This window comes from Solea solea, chromosome 16 (assembly GCF_958295425.1).
Source record: "Solea solea chromosome 16, fSolSol10.1, whole genome shotgun sequence".
Classification (NCBI taxonomy): Eukaryota; Metazoa; Chordata; class Actinopteri; order Pleuronectiformes; family Soleidae; genus Solea; species Solea solea.
Genome location: NC_081149.1, coordinates 23438493 through 23464016, shown reverse-complemented (window position 1 = coordinate 23464016; position 25524 = coordinate 23438493). Strand labels below are relative to the sequence as shown.

Below are 25524 nucleotides of genomic sequence, written 5' to 3'. Positions count from 1 at the left end.
CTAAAAATGTGATTTTTTTTTTTTGTTGCAGGTTTAAGTTGCCAGTTGTTGGGGACCACAGGTCATTTCCTGGTTGCTGTCCAGTGCTGAAACCTGCAGTCACTTAAGCTTAAAGCAGAAAAATGTAGTGTCGTCACTGTTTTGATTCCAGGTGATAAAGTAAGACAACCTGTTAGTATCTCAGGGACTTAACTTGTGTTGACTTTTGTGACAGGTTAAACAAAACAGCAATGGCATAAAATCAGTGCACTTTCTCCAATGTAAGATATTTGTCCTGCATTCACTTGTTTCTACTAATTCTTTTACAAGTTGTTCAAAACCATGAAACATCCTTAATGTTGAGATGAAGTGGACGTGTAGACAGTAAGTGGTTGACGGTGAGGGATATAGTGGAGATTAACACTGGAGGAGGGGGAGAGACCGAGGGAGGTGTGTGTGCAAGAAGATCTCAGTCGAGGTGAATTTGTCCAGAGGACGTTTGGATGCAGAATAATAACGGCAACAATAAAAACCAGAGAAACAAGAAGGCCTTTTATAAATTAGGTGAGTTATTTGCTGTTTTCTTTTGTTTTTGGATTTTGAACTGTCATTTAATGAGCTACTCTCTTTTACTTAAAATTACTCATGAAACCTGGATTGCTTACTGTCCATCAGGCCTATTAATAACTTATTCTCAGTGTATTTAGTGTCTTCTAATTCTGCTTTTATATGTATCTGATTTGTGCTGCAACATTTCATTGAAAAAGCTTTTCTTGGAGAAGGCATTTGATTATTTACACACAGTGGAGGCTGCTTTACAAAACTGGCAAAGATTAGTTTAATTGGATTATGGGACACGGACGCACTTCTATTTACAGCGACACAGTGTGTGCATTTACCTGCAGTATAAACCGTTTACTGACACCAGGCTGCACAGCAACAGCAGTGATATTGTCATACTCTTAATTAGCTGCTTTATATATTTAATATACAACAAATGCAAACATTTGTGATTTCTCAACAAAATGAATTCATAATGAACTAATGCCTTTAAGTATTTACTTACAGAAAATCCAGCTCCAGTGCCTCATGGTGCAAACAGTATCTTAGCTTAGCTTAGCATAGAGATGGGAGCTGAGAACGGGTAACTTCTGACCAAAGTTAGTGTAAAGCTCACTCATTAACAGTAGCAGTGATTTTTGTTGACGTGACGAGTCGCATAAATCATTTGTTTTCTTTAAAATGCATCAAACTGCATTAGCTATACTCTAAAATGTAATAAAGCAATAATATAAATTATAATATTGTATAGCCACATGTGGCCCACCACTTAATCTCAAGTTATAATGATATAATTGTTTATTTAAAAATAAATTTTGCATCATTTTATGTGAACTATATACTATTCTACTTCAAAATAAACACTTATTTTGAAATTCTGACAATTTATTGTAACAAAATATGTCATGGTTGTGATATGATATAATATTGATGTCATTTTAAGCTCATATCACGACCTCTACTAAACAGATGCTTTATTCCTGCTGGAGAGGACGTGTCACACGGTTTACATCAGTTTAGTTCATCTGTAGTATATCTGAAACCAGCTAAAAACCTTCCTACAGTCCAGTTTGCCACTGAAGAAGCAATGTGTTGGAGATGTAGTGGCATCTAGTGGTGAAGCTTCATATTGCAACCACCTCCATGCTTTTGCAAACTGACACGAGGTTCAGCAGGAAAGACAAAGTCATGCTCTGGTGTTATCATAAATGTCTCAAACTAAAGTAATGAAAACACAAGAGTCTTTAATTTTCAGGAGATAAATTAAGTGCATAAATGAAAACATATTGTAATTTCTGTTAATAGAGCCCACACTTAAAGTCTACATACTGGAACTGTAAGCGAGTCCATACTCCAAATATTTTCAGATTACTGCAGCAATCTTTAGTCCCTCGTTATAAATGTTTCTTTTTAAATTAATATTAGTTATTTTTTTGTCAGTTTGGCTTATTTATTTTTAGTTTTATTGTGAGATGCAGCTGAAAGCTGAGTGTTCTATTTTATTTTCTGCAGGGACTGTCCGTATCTGAACACGGACTCAAAACCTAAACTGTGAAATTACAGAGCATTTCAGGTGAGTTGAGTTATATTTCAGTCATCCTCATCACTGAGAACCTGTTCTTCCTCTATTGTTGACATTTGTACAAAAAACAAATGAACATATTAGATAATACCAGGTCAGAAATGATCAAATGATCACATGTTTCTTTGGAAATTGTGGGTTTTTATCAAATTTGTGTTGCAATGGTGGCATTATGAATTTTAATGGTACACACCGGAACAGTAGGTTGTTCGAACTGCCCCAAACCTCACACAGTCTCTGCCATCAGATACGTACATGTCAATATTGTAGTTGACTGGTCTAGATGAGATACACAGCAACAAAATGTTTGAGATGTGCTCTAGTGTCACACAATAGACACATACACATGCAGTATATGCATCTCTACCATTGAGACACAAATGCAAAAATGGAAAGGCCTTCAGTTGTAGTCCAGACATGGTGGAATGATAAATATCCAGTGTGTACAATTATCTGCCACTTTATCCTCCACATGAGGGCGCCACATGGTGAAAGTACTGAAATATTCTGCTCAAGTAAAAGCACCACAATTTTGACAAGTAAAAGTACAGGTCTACAAATGTACTCAAGTTAAAGTAACAAAGCAGCTTGTTTAAAATGTACTCAGAGTAAAAGTTACTTAGTTACTTTTTTAACAATTTTCTGGTGTTGTGCAAAAAGGACAAGGGACACACATCTCACATGAATTGTTTTTAATTAAAGGCAAAACTTTACAAATTAAAGTGCTGAAAAATAAAGTATGTAAAGACTGAATGTATCAGTCAACATGGGGCAAAGGTCACAAATGGTTTAACTTTCTCTCTCACTCAGGGACCTTAACACCAATTCACTTGTCCTCATCACATTCACCCATCCTCAACATTCACCTGTCCTCATCATATTCACCTGTCTTCATCATATTCACCTGCCCTCAACATTCACCTGTCCTCATCATATTCACCTGTCTTCATCATATTCACCTGTCCTCAACATTCACCTGTCCTCATCATTCACCTGTCTTCATCATATTCACCTGTTCTCATCCTTCATCTGTCTTCATCATATTCACCTGTCCTCAATATTCACCTGTCCTCATCATATTCACCCGTCCTCAACATTCACCTGTCCTCATCATATTCACCTGTCTTCATCATATTCACCTGTCCTCAACATTCACCTGTCCTCATCATATTCACCTGTCCTCATCATTCACCTGTCTTCATCATATTCACCTGTCCTCAACATTCACCTGTCCTCATCGTTCACCTGTCTTCATCATATTCACCTGTCCTCAACATTCACCTGTCCTCATCATATTCACCTGTCCTCAACATATTCACCCGTCCTCATCATTCACCTGTGCTCATCATATTCACCTGTCCTCAACATATTCACCTGTCCACATCATTCAACTGTCCATATCATTCACCTTTCCTCAACATTCACCTGTCATCATCATTCACCTGTCCTCAACATATTCACCTGTCCTCATATTAATCTGTACTCATCATTCATCAGCATTTTACTTAATAATGGATGTGAGTAAGATTACATTATTCTGCCAATCCCAGGGAACACAGGGCAAAAGGCAGGGTATACTTTGGACCGGTCCCCAGTCACAGGGCCACATAAGAACAGACAACCATCCAGTCTCATAAACATGGTCTTCACCAATAAATGTTGCTGATTCTTACACACTGTACCTTTAACAGACCAGGATGGGAGAGAATAATGTAATATTCAGTGTACAAAGCTGCTGCTGCACTATGAGGCAAGACTTTATGTATGAATTTGTCCACCTTTCTCTCTGTCCACACAAACACTCTTATCTGCTGGAAATATGGTGTGTGTGTCTGTGTGTGTTTATATCTTTATCTCAGCTGATGATGACACATGACAGACGTAGAGGCCAGAGTGGAGGAGTAGAGGAGAGATGATGGCAGGCTGGGTGGTGAGGAGGGAGGAGACTCAGAGAGGCAAACTGTTCTTAATTTGGATAAACTGAGGGATTTAAGGATTACCATCGGCAATTAATCTTGTTATATCGCTGTGCAGCCACAGAGCGATGTCTGCTGTGGGAGGGGATGGAATGTACTGTACGTGTTTGTTTGTGTTGAGCTGGACAGAAAAGCCCAATTACCACAGACTCACAATTTCTCTATTCATGCTTCTTTTTTTTAGAAGAAGTATTTGTTTATAATAAAAAAAAAAAAAAAAAAAAAAGAAGAAGTTTTTGTTTGCACTTTATGAAACTTTTAAATCTTATATATATATAATTATAAAATGAAAATGTTTTGAACATGACTTGCTCGCCATTCAAATGGTAAAGGAAAAGTTTAGATAAATTAATCAATTTCCCAATAAATATGACTTGGTTTACAAAGTGAACTTCAGTGGGATTCAGCACAACCTGTGAATTCAGAGTTTTTAGAGACTTTCCCGTTATGATGACATGAATATGACCTCATTTGAAGTCACCATTAATAGCAATAAACAAAAGTCTAGTCTATATTGATTAAGCATTGTTTTGGATGCACACGCTGTAAATCTTTTGTTTCCTGCTCTTCTCTCTGTTGTCACAGAGCTGCAATGCGATTGGTCAGCGCGGCGGGGGCGCGGCTCCGCAGGGCAGCAGAGAAGGAGGAGGAGGAGAGGGAGGAGAGGGAGCGACCACCTCCTCCACCCCCCTCACACCACTCCAACCACCAGTTCACAAGCATGAAGAACAAGTTCTTCAACGAGCTCACGCACCTGCCAAGTGAGCCGACACACACAGACACACACAGACACACACACACATATATAATATGTGAAAACTGATGCTCATGCTCCACATTCCATCAACTATAGAGCCTACAACTTTTTATCTGTATCTTGGCCTCTTCCGTCTCATATCATACCACTGTCTAATCATCTCATTTTTGAATAATGCTTCATTTCTCTGTTCCTTCCTCCGTGATTTCTCCATGTGTCCACTCTTCACTGTTCAAGATCATAAACTCAACTGTAAGTCCATCACACGTCTTGTTCTATGACTCAGTTCTTGTTTTTAGACAACACATGCTAACCCTTCCCCTGGTGGCAAACAAAAAAACCCTCTATGTTAACATTTTACAAGTGTAGTTGAGCAGTGTTTGTGAAAATAGACAATATAATGTAAATATTTTGGTGGGCATACACACATTTTTAAAAATCACATCGAGAGGACACTATCTTATCTCCTGTGTGTATGCCCATGTGAATCTTTGAGATATTTAAGAAAGTCAGGTCTATAAACTATGATAGTTGTTATCTGTAAAAGATAACAATATAAAAGATAAGTTGTTATCTTTTGCAGTGGAAGTGAATTGACATATGTACTATGATCAAATCAAATTTTTAAGTTCTAATAAGTTAATTACCTCATGTACTAAAAAGGTACATTATCTTTGCAGGTATTTGTTGCTCTACCAAACATTTAGATACATTCTTATTTTTAACCTGATTGTGGTGTTAGGTGAAAGGTCAGGGGTCAACAAAATCATTCAAATTGATACTTTAGGAAGATTGGAAATCTGTTACAAATCACCAATAACAAAATCAAATTTTAATTTAATGGTTGCAGCAGAAACATAGTTAAGAGATCAAAAACAATTAGCGTTAATTAAATTCAAGGGACCAAGAATGACATATTTCAATTTGGTGAACTGACCAGCTGACTGCCCTGCCACTGCCACTGGCATGGATAAAAAACTTGATTATAAAGATATGGGAAACTATTTACCATTTTTCCTCACTTCCTCCAGTGCCCATGTGGGCAGTGGGAGCCATCGTGGTTGTGGTCCTTGCCCTCGTCGGCTGCCTGTGTTTCTGCATCTACAGGAAGTGTTGCAACAAGGGCAAGAAGCCCAAGAAGGTCCGTGAGAGGAAGGGAGGCCGAGGGCGCAGAAAGAAGAATGCAGAGGGAGAAGACGGGGATGAGAAGAAGGTGAGGGAAGAGAAGTTATATTGCTGAAGATGAACTTGAACACGTATGGTCTGCACATACAGTATAAACATTACTTTTGTTCTCCAGGAAGGAGAGGACGGGAAGGAAGAGGAGGAGAAGGAGTCCCTGGGCAAACTGGAATACACACTTGACTATAGCTTCACTGATAACCAGGTATACATGAAATCTTAAGAGCTGCAATTGGGAAACAGTATAGTATGTTGTCCAAAATTAGACAAAAAAGTCATAGTATCGTATGTGGTACAAAATGAGACAAAAAAGTCATAGTATCGTATGTGGTACAAAATGAGACAAAAAAGTCATAGTATAGTATGTTGTCCAAAATCACTCAAAAAAGTCATAGTATGTCGTCCAAAATCACTCCAAAATGTCATAGTTTAGTATGTCGTCCAAAATGAGACAAAAAAGTCATAGTATAGTATGTCGTCCAAAATCACTCAAAAAGTCATAGTATAGTATGTCGTCCAAAATCAGTCAAAAGTCATTGTATAGTATGTCGTCCAAAATCAGTCAAAAAAGTCATAGTAAAGTATGTCGTCCAAAATGAGACAAAAAAGTCATAGTATAGTATGTCGTCCAAAATCACTCAAAAAAGTCATAGTATGTCGTCCAAAATCACTCCAAAATGTCATAATTTAGTATGTCTTCCAAAATGAGACAAAAAAGTCATAGTATAGTATGTCGTCCAAAATCACTCAAAAAGTCATAGTATAGTATGTCGTCCAAAATCAGTCAAAAGTCATTGTATAGTATGTCGTCCAAAATCAGTCAAAAAAGTCATAGTTAAGTATGTCGTCCAAAATGAGACAAAAAAGTCATAGTAAAGTATGTCGTCCAAAATCACTCAAAAAAGTCATAGTATAGTATGTCGTCCAAAATCACTCAAAAAGTCATAGTATAGTATGTCGTCCAAAATGAGACAAAAAAGTCATAGTATAGTATGTCGTCCGAAATGAGACAAAAAGTCATAGTATAGTATGTCGTCCGAAATGAGACAAAAAAGTCATAGTATAGTATGTCGTCCAAAATCACTAAAAAAAGTCATAGTATAGTATGTTGTCCAAAATCACTCAAAAAGTCATAGTATAGTATGTCGTCCAAAATGAGACCAAAAAGTCATAGTATAGTATGTCGTCCAAAATCACTCAAAATCGTCATAGTATAGTATGTTGTCCAAAATGAGACAAAAAGTCATAGTATAGTATGTTGTCCAAAATCACTGAAAAAAGTCATAGTATAGTATGTCGTCCAAAATCACTCAAAACAGTCATAGTATTGTATGTCGTCCAAAATGAGACAAAAAAGTCATAGTAGAGTATGTCGTCAAAAATGAGACATAAAAGTCATAGTATAGTATGTCGTCCAAAATCACTGAAAAAAGTCATACTATAGTATATCGTCCAAAATCACACAAAAAAGTCATAGTATAGTATGTCGTCCAAAATCACTCAAAAAAGTCATAGTATAGTATGTCGTCCAAAATGAGACAAAAACAGTCATAGGTTAGTATGTCGTCCGAAAAAATTACAAAAAAGTCAATGGTTAGTATGTCGTCCCAAATGTGACAAAAAAGTCATAGGTTAGTATGTCGTCCAAAATATGACAAAAAAGTCATAGTATAGTATGTCGTCCGAAATGTGACCAAAAGGTCATAGGTTAGTATGTTGTCCAAAATGTGACAAAAAAGTCAATGGTTAGTATGTCGTCCAAAATATGACAAAAAAGTCATATTATAGTATGTTGTCTCAAATGTGACAAAAAAGTCAATGGTTAGTATGTCGTCCAAAATGTGACAAAAAAGGTCAATGGTTAGTATGTCGTCCCAAATGTGACAAAAAAGTCATAGGTTAGTATGTCGTCCAAAATATGACAAAAAAGTCAATGGTTAGTATGTCGTCCAAAATGTGACAAAAAAAGTCAATGGTTAGTATGTCGTCCGAAAAAATGACAAAAAAGTCAATGGTTAGTATGTCATCCGAAATGTGACAAAAAAGTCATAGTATAGTATGTCGTCCAAAATGTGACAGAAAAAGTCAATGGTTAGTATGTCGTCCGAAATATGACAAAAAAGTCATAGTATAGTAAGTCGTCCGAAAAAATGACCAAAAAGTCAATGGTTAGTATGTCGTCCAAAATATGACAAAAAAGTCATAGGTTAGTATGTCGTCCGAAATGTGACAAAAAAGTCATAGGTTAGTATGTCGTCCAAAATATGACAAAAAAGTCAATGGTTAGTATGTCGTCCAAAATGTGACAAAAAAAGTCATAGTATAGTAAGTCGTCCGAAAAAATGACCAAAAAGTCAATGGTTAGTATGTCGTCCAAAATATGACAAAAAAGTCATAGGTTAGTATGTCGTCCCAAATGTGACAAAAAAGTTATAGGTTAGTATGTCGTCCGAAATGTGACAAAAAAGTCATAGGTTAGCATGTCCACCCAAATGTGACAAAAAAGTCATTGGTTAGCTCACTTGGTAGAGCTGCTGTCCAATGCTGAGGTTGCAGTCCTCACTGCAGCCTCGGTTCGAATCCGACAGTGGACAGTCTTTTCCTGCATGTTGTTCCCCCTCTCTGCCTCCCCATTTCCTGTCTCTCTGCACTACACTATTGATTAAAGCCATTAAAAGCCCAAAAAAATACTTAAAAAAAAGAAAGTCAATGGTTAGTATGTCGTCCAAAATATGACAAAAAAGTCATAGTATAGTATGTCTTCCCAAATGTGACAAAAAAGTCAATGGTTAGTATGTCGTCCAAAATGTGACAAAAAAAGCCAATGGTTAGTATGTCGTCCCAAATGTGACAAAAAAGTCATAGTATAGTATGTCGTCCAAAATGTGACAAAAAAGTCATAGTATAGTTTGTCGTCCAAAATGTGACAAAAAAGTCATAGTATAGTATGTCGTCCAAAATATGACAAAAACGTCAATGGTTAGTATGTCGTCCAAAATGTGACAAAAAAGTCATAGGTTAGTATGTCTTCCCAAATGTGACAAAAAAGTCATAGGTTAGTATGTTGTCCAAAATATGACAAAAACGTCATAGGTTAGTATGTCAGCCCAAATGTGACAAAAAAGTCATAGTATAGTATGTCGTCCAAAATATGACGAAAAAGTCATAGGTTAGTATGTCTTCCCAAATGTGACAAAAAAGTCATAGGTTAGTATGTCGTCCAAAATATGACGAAAACGTAATAGGTTAGTATGTCGGCCCAAATGTGACAAAAAAGTCATAGTATACTATGTCGTCCAAAATATGACAAAAAAGTCATAGTATAGTATGTCGTCCAAAATATGACAAAAACGTCATAGGTTAGTATGTCCTCCGAAATGTGACCAAAAGGTCATAGGTTAGTATGTCGTCCGAAAAATGACAAAAAAGTCATAGGTTAGTATGTCGTCCAAAATATGACAAAAAAGTCAATGGTTAGTATGTCGTCCAAAATGTGACAAAAACGTCAATGGTTAGTTTGTCGTCCAAAATGTGACAAAAAAGTCATAGGTTAGTATGTCTTCCCAAATGTGACAAAAAAGTCATAGGTTAGTATGTTGTCCAAAATATGACAAAAACGTCATAGGTTAGTATGTCAGCCCAAATGTGACAAAAAAGTCATAGTATAGTATGTCGTCCAAAATATGACGAAAAAGTCATAGGTTAGTATGTCTTCCCAAATGTGACAAAAAAGTCATAGGTTAGTATGTCGTCCAAAATATGACGAAAACGTAATAGGTTAGTATGTCGGCCCAAATGTGACAAAAAAGTCATAGTATACTATGTCGTCCAAAATATGACAAAAAAGTCATAGTATAGTATGTCGTCCAAAATATGACAAAAACGTCATAGGTTAGTATGTCCTCCGAAATGTGACCAAAAGGTCATAGGTTAGTATGTCGTCCGAAAAATGACAAAAAAGTCATAGGTTAGTATGTCGTCCAAAATATGACAAAAAAGTCAATGGTTAGTATGTCGTCCAAAATGTGACAAAAACGTCAATGGTTAGTTTGTCGTCCAAAATGTGACAAAAAAGTCATAGGTTAGTATGTCAGCCCAAATGTGACAAAAAAGTCATAGTATTGTATGTCGTCCAAAATATGACGAAAAAGTCATAGGTTAGTATGTCGGCCCAAATGTGACAAAAAAGTCATAGTATACTATGTCGTCCAAAATATGACAAAAAAGTCAATGGTTAGTATGTCGTCCAAAATGTGACAAAAAAAGTAAATGGTTAGTATTTCGTCCCAAATGTGACAAAAAAGTCAATGGTTAGTATGTCGTCCCAAATGTGACAAAAAAGTCAATGGTTAGTATGTCGTCCAAAATATGACAAAAACGTAATAGGTTAGTATGTCGTCCCAAATGTGACAAAAAAGTCATAGGTTAGTATGTCGTCCAAATGTGACAAAAAAGTCAATGGTTAGTATGTCGTCCAAAATATGACAAAAACGTAATAGGTTAGTATGTCGTCCCAAATGTGACAAAAAAGTCATAGGTTAGTATGTCGTCCAAAATATGACAAAAACGTCATAGGTTAGTATGTCGTCCGAAATGTGACAAAAAAGTCATAGGTTAGTATGTCGTCCAAAATATGACAAAAACGTCATAGGTTAGTATGTCTTCCCAAATGTGACAAAAAAGTCATAGGTTAGTATGTCGTCCAAAATATGACAAAAACGTCATAGGTTAGTATGTCGTCCCAAATGTGACCAAAGGGTCATAGGTTAGTATGTCGTCCAAAATATGACAAAAACGTCAATGGTTAGTATGTCGTGCAAAATGTGACAAAAAAGTCATAGGTTAGTATGTCTTCCCAAATGTGACAAAAAAGTCATAGGTTAGTATGTTGTCCAAAATATGACAAAAACGTCATAGGTTAGTATGTCGTCCAAAATATGACGAAAAAGTCATAGGTTAGTATGTCTTCCCAAATGTGACAAAAAAGTCATAGGTTAGTATGTCGTCCAAAATATGACGAAAACGTCATAGGTTAGTATGTCGTCCGAAATTTGACCAAAAGGTCATAGGTTAGTATGTCGTCCGAAATGTGACAAAAAAAGTCAATGGTTAGTATGTCGTCCGAAAAAATTACAAAATAGTCAATGGTTAGTATGTCGTCCAAAATATGACAAAAAATATCATAGGTTAGTATGTCGTCCGAAATGTGACAAAAAAGTCATAGTATAGTATGTCGTCCAAAATATGACAAAAAAGTCATAGGTTAGTATGTCGTCCAAAATGTGACAAAAAAGTCAAAGTATAGTATGTCGTCCCAAATGTGACAAAAAAGTCAATGGTTAGTATGTCGTCCAAAATGTGACAAAAAAAGTCAATGGTTAGTATGTCGTCCGAAATGTGACAAAAAAGTCATAGTATAGTATGTCGTCCGAAATGTGACAAAAAAGTCATAGTATAGTATGTCGTCCAAAATGAGACAAAAAAGTCATAGTATAGTATGTCGTCCAAAATGAGACAGAAAAGTCATAGTATAGTATGTCGTCCAAAATGAGAGAAAAAAGTCATAGTATAGTATGTCGTCCAAAATTAGACAAAAAAGTCATAGTATAGTATGTCGTCCGAAATCACTCAAAAAAGTCATAGTATAGTATGTCGTCCAAAATGAGACAGAAAAGTCATAGTATAGTATGTCGTCCAAAATGAGAGAAAAAAGTCATAGTATAGTATGTCGTCCAAAATGAGAGAAAAAAGTCATAGTATAGTATGTCGTCCAAAATCACTGAAAAAAGTCATAGTATATAGTATGTCGTCCAAAATCACTCCAAAAAGTCATAGTATAGTATGTCGTCCAAAATGAGACAAAAAAGTCACAGTATAGTATGTCGTCCAAAATGAGACAAAAAAGTCATAGTATAGTATGTCGTCCAAAATGAGACAAAAAAGTCATAGTATAGTATGTCGTCCGAAATGAGACAAAAAAGTCATAGTATAGTATGTCGTCCAAAATGAGACAGAAAAGTCATAGTATAGTATGTGGTCCAAAATCACTGAAAAAAGTCTTAGTATAGTATGTCGTCCAATGTCACTCCAAAAAGTCATAGTATAGTATGTCGTCCAAAATGAGAAAAAAAAGTCATAGTATAGTATGTCGTCCAATATCACTCCAAAAAGTCATAGTATAGTATGTCGTCCAAAATGAGACAAAAAAGTCATAGTATAGTATGTCGTCCGAAATGAGACAAAAAAGTCATAGTATAGTATGTCGTCCAAAATGAGACCAAAAAGTCATAGTATAGTATGTCGTCCAAAATCACTTAAAAAAGTCATAGTATAGTATGTCGTCCAAAATGAGAGAAAAAAGTCATAGTATAGTATGTCGTCCAAAATGAGAGAAAAAAGTCATAGTATAGTATGTCGTCCGAAATGAGACAAAAAAGTCATAGTATAGTATGTCGTCCAAAATCACTGAAAAAAGTCATAGTATAGTATGTCGTCCAAAATGAGACAAAAAGTCATAGTATAGTATGTCGTCCAAAATGAGACAAAAAAATCATAGTATAGTATGTCGTCCAAAATGAGACAAAAAAGTCATAGTATAGTATGTCGTCCGAAATCACTCAAAAAAGTCATAGTATAGCATGTCGTCCAAAATGAGACAAAAACAGTCATAGTATAGTATGTCGTCCAAAATGAGACAAAAAAGTCATAGTATAGTTTGTCGTCCGAAATCACTCAAAAAAGTCATAGTATAGTATGTCGTCCAAAATGAGAGAAAAAAGTCATAGTATAGTATGTCGTCCAAAATTAGACAAAAAAGTCATAGTATAGTATGTCGTCCGAAATGAGACAAAAAAGTCATAGTATAGTATGTCGTCCGAAATGAGACAAAAAAGTCATAGTATAGTATGTCGTCCAAAATCACTGAAAAAAGTCATAGTATAGTATGTCGTCCAAAATCACTCCAAAAAGTCATAGTATAGTATGTCGTCCAAAATGAGACAAAAAAGTCATAGTATAGTATGTCGTCCAAAATGAGACAAAAAAGTCATAGTATAGTATGTCGTCCAAAATGAGACAGAAAAGTCATAGTATAGTATGTGGTCCAAAATCACTGAAAAAAGTCTTAGTATAGTATGTCGTCCAAAGTATGTCGTCCAAAATGAGACAAAAAAGTCATAGTATAGTATGTCGTCCGAAATGAGACAAAAAAGTCATAGTATAGTATGTTGTCCAAAATCACTGAAAAAAGTCATAGTATAGTATGTCGTCCAAAATCACTCCAAAAAGTCATAGTATAGTATGTCGTCCAAAATCCCTCAAAAAAGTCATAGTATAGTATGTCGTCCAAAATCACTCCAAAAAGTCATAGTATATTATGTCGTCCAAAATGAGACAAAAAAGTCATAGTATAGTATGTCGTCCAAAATCACTCAAAAAAGTCATAGTATAGTATGTCGTCCAAAATGAGACAAAAAAGTCATAGTATAGTATGTCGTCCGAAATCACTCAAAAAAGTCATAGTATAGTATGTCGTCCAAAATGAGACAAAAACGTCATAGTATATATAGTATGTTGTCCGAAATGAGACAAAAAAGTCATAGTATAGTATGTCGTCCAAAATGAGACAAAAAAAGTCATAGTATAGTATGTTGTCCAAAATCACTGAAAAAAGTCATAGTATAGTATGTCGTCCAAAATCACTCCAAAAAGTCATAGTATAGTATGTCGTCCAAAATGAGACAAAAACGTCATAGTATAGTATGTTGTCCGAAATGAGACAAAAAAGTCATAGTATAGTATGTCGTCCAAAATGAGACAAAAAAAGTCATAGTATAGTATGTTGTCCAAAATCACTGAAAAAAGTCATAGTATAGTATGTCGTCCAAAATCACTCCAAAAAGTCATAGTATAGTATGTCGTCCAAAATCACTCCAAAAAGTCATAGTATAGTATGTCGTCCAAAATCACACAAAAAAGTCATAGTATAGTATGTCGTCCAAAATGAGACAAAAAGTCATAGTATTAGTATGTCGTCCAAAATCACTCAAAAAAGTCGTAGTATAGTATGTCGTCCAAAATGAGACAAAAAAGTCATAGTATAGTATGTCGTCCAAAATAAGACAAAGAAGTCATAGTATAGTATGTTGTCCAAAATGAGACAAAAAGTCATAGTATAGTATGTCGTCCAAAATGAGACAAAAAAGTCATAGTATAATATGTTGTCCAAATGAGACAAAAAGACATAGTATAGTATGTCGTCCAAAATTGGACAAAAAAGTCATAGTATAGTATGTCGTCCAAAATCAGTCAAAAAAGTCATAGTAAAGTATGTCGTCCAAAATCACTCAAAAAAGTCATAGTATAGTATGTCGTCCGAAATGAGACAAAAAAGTCATAGTATAGCATGTCGTCCAAAATGAGACAAAAAAGTCATAGTATAGTATGTCGTCCGAAATCACTCAAAAAAGTCATAGTATAGTATGTCGTCCAAAATGAGACAAAAACGTCATCGTATAGTATGTTGTCCGAAATGAGACAAAAAAGTCATAGTATAGTATGTCGTCCAAAATGAGACAAAAAAGTCATAGTATAGTATGTCGTCCAAAATGAGACAAAAAAAGTCATAGTATAGTATGTTGTCCAAAATCACTGAAAAAAGTCATAGTATAGTATGTCGTCCAAAATGAGACAAAAAAAGTCATAGTATAGTATGTCGTCCAAAATCACTCCAAAAAGTCATAGTATAGTATGTCGTCCAAAATCACTCCAAAAAGTCATAGTATAGTATGTCGTCCAAAATCACACAAAAAAGTCATAGTATAGTATGTCGTCCAAAATGAGACAAAAAAGTCATAGTATTAGTATGTCGTCCAAAATCACTCAAAAAAGTCATAGTATAGTATGTCGTCCAAAATGAGACAAAAAAGTCATAGTATAGTATGTCGTCCAAAATGAGACAAAAAAAGTCATAGTATAGTATGTCGTCCAAAATGAGACAAAAAAGTCATAGTATAGTATGTCGTCCAAAATCACTCCAAAAAGTCATAGTATAGTATGTCGTCCAAAATCACTCCAAAAAGTCATAGTATAGTATGTCGTCCAAAATCACACAAAAAAGTCATAGTATAGTATGTCGTCCAAAATGAGACAAAAAAGTCATAGTATTAGTATGTCGTCCAAAATCACTCAAAAAAGTCATAGTATAGTATGTCGTCCAAAATGAGACAAAAAAGTCATAGTATAGTATGTCGTCCAAAATAAGACAAAAAAGTCATAGTATTAGTATGTCGTCCAAAATCACTCAAAAAAGTCATAGTATAGTATGTCGTCCAAAATGAGACAAAAAAGTCATAGTATAGTATGTCGTCCAAAATAAGACAAAGAAGTCATAGTATAGTATGTTGTCCAAAATGAGACAAAAAGTCATAGTATAGTATGTCGTCCAAAATGAGACAAAAAAGTCATAGTATAATATGTTGTCCAAATGAGACAAAAAGACATAGTATAGTATGTCGTCCAAAATTGGACAAAAAAGTCATAGTATAGTATGTCGTCCAAAATCAGTCAAAAAAGTCATAGTAAAGTATGTCGTCCAAAATCACTCAAAAAAGTCATAGTATAGTATGTCGTCCGAAATGAGACAAAAAAGTCATAGTATAGCATGTCGTCCAAAATGAGACAAAAAAGTCATAGTATAGTATGTCGTCCGAAATCACTCAAAAAAGTCATAGTATAGTATGTCGTCCAAAATGAGACAAAAAAGTCATCGTATAGTATGTTGTCCGAAATGAGACAAAAAAGTCATAGTATAGTATGTCGTCCAAAATGAGACAAAAAAGTCATAGTATAGTATGTCGTCCGAAATCACTCAAAAAAGTCATAGGATAGTATGTCGTCCAAAATGAGACAAAAAAAGTCATAGTATAGTATGTTGTCCAAAATCACTGAAAAAAGTCATAGTATAGTATGTCGTCCAAAATCACTCCAAAAAGTCATAGTATAGTATGTCGTCCAAAATCACTCCAAAAAGTCATAGTATAGTATGTCGTCCAAAATCACACAAAAAAGTCATAGAATAGTATGTCGTCCAAAATGAGACAAAAAAGTCATAGTATTAGTATGTCGTCCAAAATCACTCAAAAAAGTCATAGTATAGTATGTCGTCCAAAATGAGACAAAAAAGTCATAGTATAGTATGTCGTCCAAAATAAGACAAAGAAGTCATAGTATAGTATGTTGTCCAAAATGAGACAAAAAGTCATAGTATAGTATGTCGTCCAAAATGAGACAAAAAAGTCATAGTATAATATGTTGTCCAAATGAGACAAAAAGACATAGTATAGTATGTCGTCCAAAATTGGACAAAAAAGTCATAGTATAGTATGTCGTCCAAAATCAGTCAAAAAAGTCATAGTAAAGTATGTCGTCCAAAATCACTCAAAAAAGTTATAGTATAGTATGTCGTCCGAAATGAGACAAAAAAGTCATAGTATAGCATGTCGTCCAAAATGAGACAAAAAAGTCATAGTATAGTATGTCGTCCGAAATCACTCAAAAAAGTCATAGTATAGTATGTCGTCCAAAATGAGACAAAAACGTCATCGTACAGTATGTTGTCCGAAATGAGACAAAAAAGTCATAGTATAGTATGTCGTCCAAAATGAGACAAAAAAGTCATAGTATAGTATGTCGTCCGAAATCACTCAAAAAAGTCATAGTATAGTATGTCGTCCAAAATGAGACAAAAACGTCATCGTATAGTATGTTGTCCGAAATGAGACAAAAAAGTCATAGTATAGTATGTCGTCCAAAATGAGACAAAAAAAGTCATAGTATAGTATGTTGTCCAAAATCACTGAAAAAAGTCATAGTATAGTATGTCGTCCAAAATCACTCCAAAAAGTCATAGTATAGTATGTCGTCCAAAATCACTCCAAAAAGTCATAGTATAGTATGTCGTCCAAAATGAGACAAAAACGTCATAGTATAGTATGTTGTCCGAAATGAGACAAAAAAGTCATAGTATAGTATGTCGTCCAAAATGAGACAAAAAAAGTCATAGTATAGTATGTTGTCCAAAATCACTGAAAAAAGTCATAGTATAGTATGTCGTCCAAAATCACTCCAAAAAGTCATAGTATAGTATGTCGTCCAAAATCACTCCAAAAAGTCATAGTATAGTATGTCGTCCAAAATGAGACAAAAACGTCATCGTACAGTATGTTGTCCGAAATGAGACAAAAAAGTCATAGTATAGTATGTCGTCCAAAATGAGACAAAAAAGTCATAGTATAGTATGTCGTCCGAAATCACTCAAAAAAGTCATAGTATAGTATGTCGTCCAAAATGAGACAAAAACGTCATCGTATAGTATGTTGTCCAAAATGAGACAAAAAGTCATAGTATAGTATGTCGTCCAAAATGAGACAAAAAAGTCATAGTATAATATGTTGTCCAAATGAGACAAAAAGACATAGTATAGTATGTCGTCCAAAATTGGACAAAAAAGTCATAGTATAGTATGTCGTCCAAAATCAGTCAAAAAAGTCATAGTAAAGTATGTCGTCCAAAATCACTCAAAAAAGTCATAGTATAGTATGTCGTCCGAAATGAGACAAAAAAGTCATAGTATAGCATGTCGTCCAAAATGAGACAAAAAAGTCATAGTATAGTATGTCGTCCGAAATCACTCAAAAAAGTCATAGTATAGTATGTCGTCCAAAATGAGACAAAAAAGTCATCGTATAGTATGTTGTCCGAAATGAGACAAAAAAGTCATAGTATAATATGTTGTCCAAATGAGACAAAAAGACATAGTATAGTATGTCGTCCAAAATTGGACAAAAAAGTCATAGTATAGTATGTCGTCCAAAATCAGTCAAAAAAGTCATAGTAAAGTATGTCGTCCAAAATCACTCAAAAAAGTCATAGTATAGTATGTCGTCCGAAATGAGACAAAAAAGTCATAGTATAGCATGTCGTCCAAAATGAGACAAAAAAGTCATAGTATAGTATGTCGTCCGAAATCACTCAAAAAAGTCATAGTATAGTATGTCGTCCAAAATGAGACAAAAAAGTCATCGTATAGTATGTTGTCCGAAATGAGACAAAAAAGTCATAGTATAGTATGTCGTCCAAAATGAGACAAAAAAGTCATAGTATAGTATGTCGTCCGAAATCACTCAAAAAAGTCATAGTATAGTATGTCGTCCAAAATGAGACAAAAAAAGTCATAGTATAGTATGTTGTCCAAAATCACTGAAAAAAGTCATAGTATAGTATGTCGTCCAAAATCACTCCAAAAAGTCATAGTATAGTATGTCGTCCAAAATCACTCCAAAAAGTCATAGTATAGTATGTCGTCCAAAATCACACAAAAAAGTCATAGTATAGTATGTCGTCCAAAATGAGACAAAAAAGTCATAGTATTAGTATGTCGTCCAAAATCACTCAAAAAAGTCATAGTATAGTATGTCGTCCAAAATGAGAAAAAAGTCATAGTATAGTATGTCGTCCAAAATAAGACAAAGAAGTCATAGTATAGTATGTTGTCCAAAATGAGACAAAAAGTCATAGTATAGTATGTCGTCCAAAATGAGACAAAAAAGTCATAGTATAATATGTTGTCCAAATGAGACAAAAAGACATAGTATAGTATGTCGTCCAAAATTGGACAAAAAAGTCATAGTATAGTATGTCGTCCAAAATCAGTCAAAAAAGTCATAGTAAAGTATGTCGTCCAAAATCACTCAAAAAAGTTATAGTATAGTATGTCGTCCGAAATGAGACAAAAAAGTCATAGTATAGCATGTCGTCCAAAATGAGACAAAAAAGTCATAGTATAGTATGTCGTCCGAAATCACTCAAAAAAGTCATAGTATAGTATGTCGTCCAAAATGAGACAAAAACGTCATCGTACAGTATGTTGTCCGAAATGAGACAAAAAAGTCATAGTATAGTATGTCGTCCAAAATGAGACAAAAAAGTCATAGTATAGTATGTCGTCCGAAATCACTCAAAAAAGTCATAGTATAGTATGTCGTCCAAAATGAGACAAAAACGTCATCGTATAGTATGTTGTCCGAAATGAGACAAAAAAGTCATAGTATAGTATGTCGTCCAAAATGAGACAAATAAAGTCATAGTATAGTATGTTGTCCAAAATCACTGAAAAAAGTCATAGTATAGTATGTCGTCCAAAATCACTCCAAAAAGTCATAGTATAGTATGTCGTCCAAAATCACTCCAAAAAGTCATAGTATAGTATGTCGTCCAAAATGAGACAAAAACGTCATAGTATAGTATGTTGTCCGAAATGAGACAAAAAAGTCATAGTATAGTATGTCGTCCACAATGAGACAAAAAAAGTCATAGTATAGTATGTTGTCCAAAATCACTGAAAAAAGTCATAGTATAGTATGTCGTCCAAAATCACTCCAAAAAGTCATAGTATAGTATGTCGTCCAAAATGAGACAAAAAAGTCATAGTATAGTATGTCGTCCGAAATGAGACAAAAAAGTCATAGTATAGTATGTCGTCCAAAATGAGACCAAAAAGTCATAGTATAGTATGTCGTCCAAAATCACTGAAAAAAGTCATAGTATAGTATGTCGTCCAAAATGAGAGAAAAAAGTCATAGTATAGTATGTCGTCCAAAATGAGAGAAAAAAGTCATAGTATAGTATGTCGTCCAAAATGAGAGAAAAAAGTCATAGTATAGTATGTCGTCCAAAATCACTGAAAAAAGTCATAGTATAGTATGTCGTCCAAAATGAGACAAAAAAGTCATAGTATAGTATGTCGTCCAAAATGAGACAAAAAAATCATAGTATAGTATGTCGTCCAAAATGAGACAAAAAAGTCATAGTATAGTATGTCGTCCGAAATCACTCAAAAAAGTCATAGTATAGCATGTCGTCCAAAATGAGACAAAAACAGTCATAGTATAGTATGTCGTCCAAAATGAGACAAAAAAGTCATAGTATAGTATGTCGTCCGAAATCACTCAAAAAAGTCATAGTATAGTATGTCGTCCAAAATGAGAGAAAAAAGTCATAGTATAGTATGTCATCCAAAATTAGACAAAAAAGTCATAGTATAGTATGTCGTCCGAAATGAGACAAAAAAGTCATAGTATAGTAAGTCGTCCAAAATCACTGAAAAAAGTCATAGTATAGTATGTCGTCCAAAATGAGACAAAGAAGTCATAGTATAGTATGTCGTCCAAAATCACTTAAAAAAGTCATAGTATAGTATGTCGTCCAAAATGAGACTAAAAAGTCAAAGTATAGTATGTCGTCCAAAATGAGACAAAAAAGTCATAGTATAGTATGTCGTCCAAAATGAGATAAAAAAGTTATAGTATAGTATGTCGTCCGAAATCACTCCAAAAAGTCATAGTATAGCATGTCGTCCAAAATTAGACAAAAACAGTCATAGTATAGTATGTCGTCCAAAATGAGACAAAAAAGTCATAGTATAGTATGTCGTCCGAAATCACTCAAAAAAGTCATAGTATAGTATGTCGTCCAAAATGAGACAAAAACGTCATAGTATAGTATGTCGTCCGAAACGAGACAAAAAAGTCATAGTATAGTATGTCGTCCAAAATGAGACAAAAAAGTCATAGTATAGTATGTCGTCCAAAATGAGACAGAAAAGTCATAGTATAGTATGTGGTCCAAAATCACTGAAAAAAGTCTTAGTATAGTATGTCGTCCAAAATCACTCCAAAAAGTCATAGTATAGTATGTCGTCCGAAATGAGACAAAAAAGTCATAGTATAGTATGTCGTCCAAAATGAGACCAAAAAGTCATAGTATAGTATGTCGTCCAAAATCACTCCAAAAAGTCATAGTATAGTATGTCGTCCAAAATCACTCCAAAAAGTCATAGTATAGTATGTCGTCCAAAATGAGACAAAAAGTCATAGTATAGTGTGTCGTCCAAAATGAGACAAAAAAGTCATAGTATAGTATGTCGTCCAAAATGAGACAAAGAAGTCATAGTATAGTATGTCGTCCAAAATCACTTAAAAAAGTCATAGTATAGTATGTCGTCCAAAATGAGACAGAAAAGTCATAGTATAGTATGTGGTCCAAAATCACTGAAAAAAGTCTTAGTATAGTATGTTGTCCAAAATCACTCCAAAAAGTCATAGTATAGTATGTCGTCCAAAATCACTCCAAAAAGTCATTGTATAGTATGTCGTCCAAAATCACACAAAAAAGTCATAGTATAGTATGTCGTCCAAAATGAGACAAAAAAGTCATAGTATTAGTATGTCGTCCAAAATCACTCAAAAAAGTCATAGTATAGTATGTCGTCCAAAATGAGACAAAAAAGTCATAGTATAGTATGTCGTCCAAAATAAGACAAAGAAGTCATAGTATAGTATGTTGTCCAAAATGAGACAAAAAGTCATAGTATAGTATGTCGTCCAAAATGAGACAAAAACAGTCATAGTATAGTATGTCGTCCAAAATGAGACAAAAAAGTCATAGTATAGTATGTCGTCCGAAATCACTCAAAAAAGTCATAGTATAGTATGTCGTCCAAAATGAGAGAAAAAAGTCATAGTATAGTATGTCATCCAAAATTAGACAAAAAAGTCATAGTATAGTATGTCGTCCGAAATGAGACAAAAAAGTCATAGTATAGTAAGTCGTCCAAAATCACTGAAAAAAGTCATAGTATACTATGTCGTCCAAAATCACTCCAAAACGTCATAGTATAGTATGTCGTCCAAAATGAGACTAAAAAGTCAAAGTATAGTATGTCGTCCAAAATGAGACAAAAAAGTCATAGTATAGTATGTCGTCCAAAATGAGATAAAAAAGTTATAGTATAGTATGTCGTCCGAAATCACTCCAAAAAGTCATAGTATAGCATGTCGTCCAAAATTAGACAAAAACAGTCATAGTATAGTATGTCGTCCAAAATGAGACAAAAAAGTCATAGTATAGTATGTCGTCCGAAATCACTCAAAAAAGTCATAGTATAGTATGTCGTCCAAAATGAGACAAAAACGTCATAGTATAGTATGTCGTCCGAAACGAGACAAAAAAGTCATAGTATAGTATGTCGTCCAAAATGAGACAAAAAAGTCATAGTATAGTATGTCGTCCAAAATGAGACAGAAAAGTCATAGTATAGTATGTGGTCCAAAATCACTGAAAAAAGTCTTAGTATAGTATGTCGTCCAAAATCACTCCAAAAAGTCATAGTATAGTATGTCGTCCGAAATGAGACAAAAAAGTCATAGTATAGTATGTCGTCCAAAATGAGACCAAAAAGTCATAGTATAGTATGTCGTCCAAAATCACTCCAAAAAGTCATAGTATAGTATGTCGTCCAAAATCACTCCAAAAAGTCATAGTATAGTATGTCGTCCAAAATGAGACAAAAAGTCATAGTATAGTGTGTCGTCCAAAATGAGACAAAAAAGTCATAGTATAGTATGTCGTCCAAAATGAGACAAAGAAGTCATAGTATAGTATGTCGTCCAAAATCACTTAAAAAAGTCATAGTATAGTATGTCGTCCAAAATGAGACAGAAAAGTCATAGTATAGTATGTGGTCCAAAATCACTGAAAAAAGTCTTAGTATAGTATGTTGTCCAAAATCACTCCAAAAAGTCATAGTATAGTATGTCGTCCAAAATCACTCCAAAAAGTCATAGTATAGTATGTCGTCCAAAATCACACAAAAAAGTCATAGTATAGTATGTCATCCAAAATGAGACAAAAAAGTCATAGTATTAGTATGTCGTCCAAAATCACTCAAAAAAGTCATAGTATAGTATGTCGTCCAAAATGAGACAAAAAAGTCATAGTATAGTATGTCGTCCAAAATAAGACAAAGAAGTCATAGTATAGTATGTTGTCCAAAATGAGACAAAAAGTCATAGTATAGTATGTCGTCCAAAATGAGACAAAAAAGTCATAGTATAATATGTTGTCCAAATGAGACAAAAAGACATAGTATAGTATGTCGTCCAAAATTGGACAAAAAAGTCATAGTATAGTATGTCGTCCAAAATCAGTCAAAAAAGTCATAGTAAAGTATGTCGTCCAAAATCACTCAAAAAAGTCATAGTATAGTATGTCGTCCGAAATGAGACAAAAAAGTCATAGTATAGCATGTCGTCCAAAATGAGACAAAAAAGTCATAGTATAGTATGTCGTCCGAAATCACTCAAAAAAGTCATAGTATAGTATGTCGTCCAAAATGAGACAAAAACGTCATCGTACAGTATGTTGTCCGAAATGAGACAAAAAAGTCATAGTATAGTATGTCGTCCAAAATGAGACAAAAAAGTCATAGTATAGTATGTCGTCCGAAATCACTCAAAAAAGTCATAGTATAGTATGTCGTCCAAAATGAGACAAAAACGTCATCGTATAGTATGTTGTCCGAAATGAGACAAAAAAGTCATAGTATAGTATGTCGTCCAAAATGAGACAAAAAAAGTCATAGTATAGTATGTTGTCCAAAATCACTGAAAAAAGTCATAGTATAGTATGTCGTCCAAAATCACTCCAAAAAGTCATAGTATAGTATGTCGTCCAAAATGAGACAAAAACGTCATAGTATAGTATGTTGTCCGAAATGAGACAAAAAAGTCATAGTATAGTATGTCGTCCAAAATGAGACAAAAAAGTCATAGTATAGTATGTTGTCCAAAATCACTGAAAAAAGTCATAGTATAGTATGTCGTCCAAAATCACTCCAAAAAGTCATAGTATAGTATGTCGTCCAAAATGAGACAAAAAATCATAGTATAGTATGTCGTCCGAAATGAGACCAAAAAGTCATAGTATAGTATGTCGTCCAAAATCACTGAAAAAAGTCATAGTATAGTATGTCGTCCAAAATGAGACAAAAAAGTCATAGTATAGTATGTCGTCCAAAATGAGAGAAAAAAGTCATAGTATAGTATGTCGTCCAAAATGAGAGAAAAAAGTCATAGTATAGTATGTCGTCCAAAATCACTGAAAAAAGTCATAGTATAGTATGTCGTCCAAAATGAGACAAAAAAGTCATAGTATAGTATGTCGTCCAAAATGAGACAAAAAAATCATAGTATAGTATGTCGTCCAAAATGAGACAAAAAAGTCATAGTATAGTATGTCGTCCGAAATCACTCAAAAAAGTCATAGTATAGCATGTCGTCCAAAATGAGACAAAAACAGTCATAGTATAGTATGTCGTCCAAAATGAGACAAAAAAGTCATAGTATAGTATGTCGTCCGAAATCACTCAAAAAAGTCATAGTATAGTATGTCGTCCAAAATGAGAGAAAAAAGTCATAGTATAGTATGTCGTCCAAAATTAGACAAAAAAGTCATAGTATAGTATGTCGTCCGAAATGAGACAAAAAAGTCATAGTATAGTATGTCGTCCAAAATCACTGAAAAAAGTCATAGTATACTATGTCGTCCAAAATCACTCCAAAACGTCATAGTATAGTATGTCGTCCAAAATGAGACTAAAAAGTCATAGTATTAGTATGTCGTCCAAAATCACTCAAAAAAGTCATAGTATAGTATGTCGTCCAAAATGAGACAAAAAAGTCATAGTATAGTATGTCGTCCAAAATAAGACAAAGAAGTCATAGTATAGTATGTTGTCCAAAATGAGACAAAAAGTCATAGTATAGTATGTCGTCCAAAATGAGACAAAAAAGTCATAGTATAATATGTTGTCCAAATGAGACAAAAAGACATAGTATAGTATGTCGTCCAAAATTGGACAAAAAAGTCATAGTATAGTATGTCGTCCAAAATCAGTCAAAAAAGTCATAGTAAAGTATGTCGTCCAAAATCACTCAAAAAAGTCATAGTATAGTATGTCGTCCGAAATGAGACAAAAAAGTCATAGTATAGCATGTCGTCCAAAATGAGACAAAAAAGTCATAGTATAGTATGTCGTCCGAAATCACTCAAAAAAGTCATAGTATAGTATGTCGTCCAAAATGAGACAAAAACGTCATCGTACAGTATGTTGTCCGAAATGAGACAAAAAAGTCATAGTATAGTATGTCGTCCAAAATGAGACAAAAAAGTCATAGTATAGTATGTCGTCCGAAATCACTCAAAAAAGTCATAGTATAGTATGTCGTCCAAAATGAGACAAAAACGTCATCGTATAGTATGTTGTCCGAAATGAGACAAAAAAGTCATAGTATAGTATGTCGTCCAAAATGAGACAAAAAAAGTCATAGTATAGTATGTTGTCCAAAATCACTGAAAAAAGTCATAGTATAGTATGTCGTCCAAAATCACTCCAAAAAGTCATAGTATAGTATGTCGTCCAAAATCACTCCAAAAAGTCATAGTATAGTATGTCGTCCAAAATGAGACAAAAACGTCATAGTATAGTATGTTGTCCGAAATGAGACAAAAAAGTCATAGTATAGTATGTCGTCCAAAATGAGACAAAAAAAGTCATAGTATAGTATGTTGTCCAAAATCACTGAAAAAAG

The 25524-nt window shown here is 34.1% G+C and overlaps 1 protein-coding gene across 1 annotated transcript in view; it reads left to right on the top strand.

The window, feature by feature from the left end:
- Positions 1–307: 307 nt before the first annotated feature.
- The window catches only part of syt5a (synaptotagmin Va), a 31435-nt gene continuing 6218 nt past the window's right edge, over positions 308–25524 (top strand). The window contains exons 1-6 of the mRNA XM_058653046.1: positions 308–543; positions 2053–2113; positions 4684–4859; positions 5093–5107; positions 5887–6068; positions 6156–6242. Of these exons, the coding sequence (XP_058509029.1) occupies positions 4691–4859; positions 5093–5107; positions 5887–6068; positions 6156–6242 (453 nt within the window). The 5' untranslated portion in view covers positions 308–543; positions 2053–2113; positions 4684–4690. The remainder of the gene's footprint in view (positions 544–2052; positions 2114–4683; positions 4860–5092; positions 5108–5886; positions 6069–6155; positions 6243–25524) is intronic.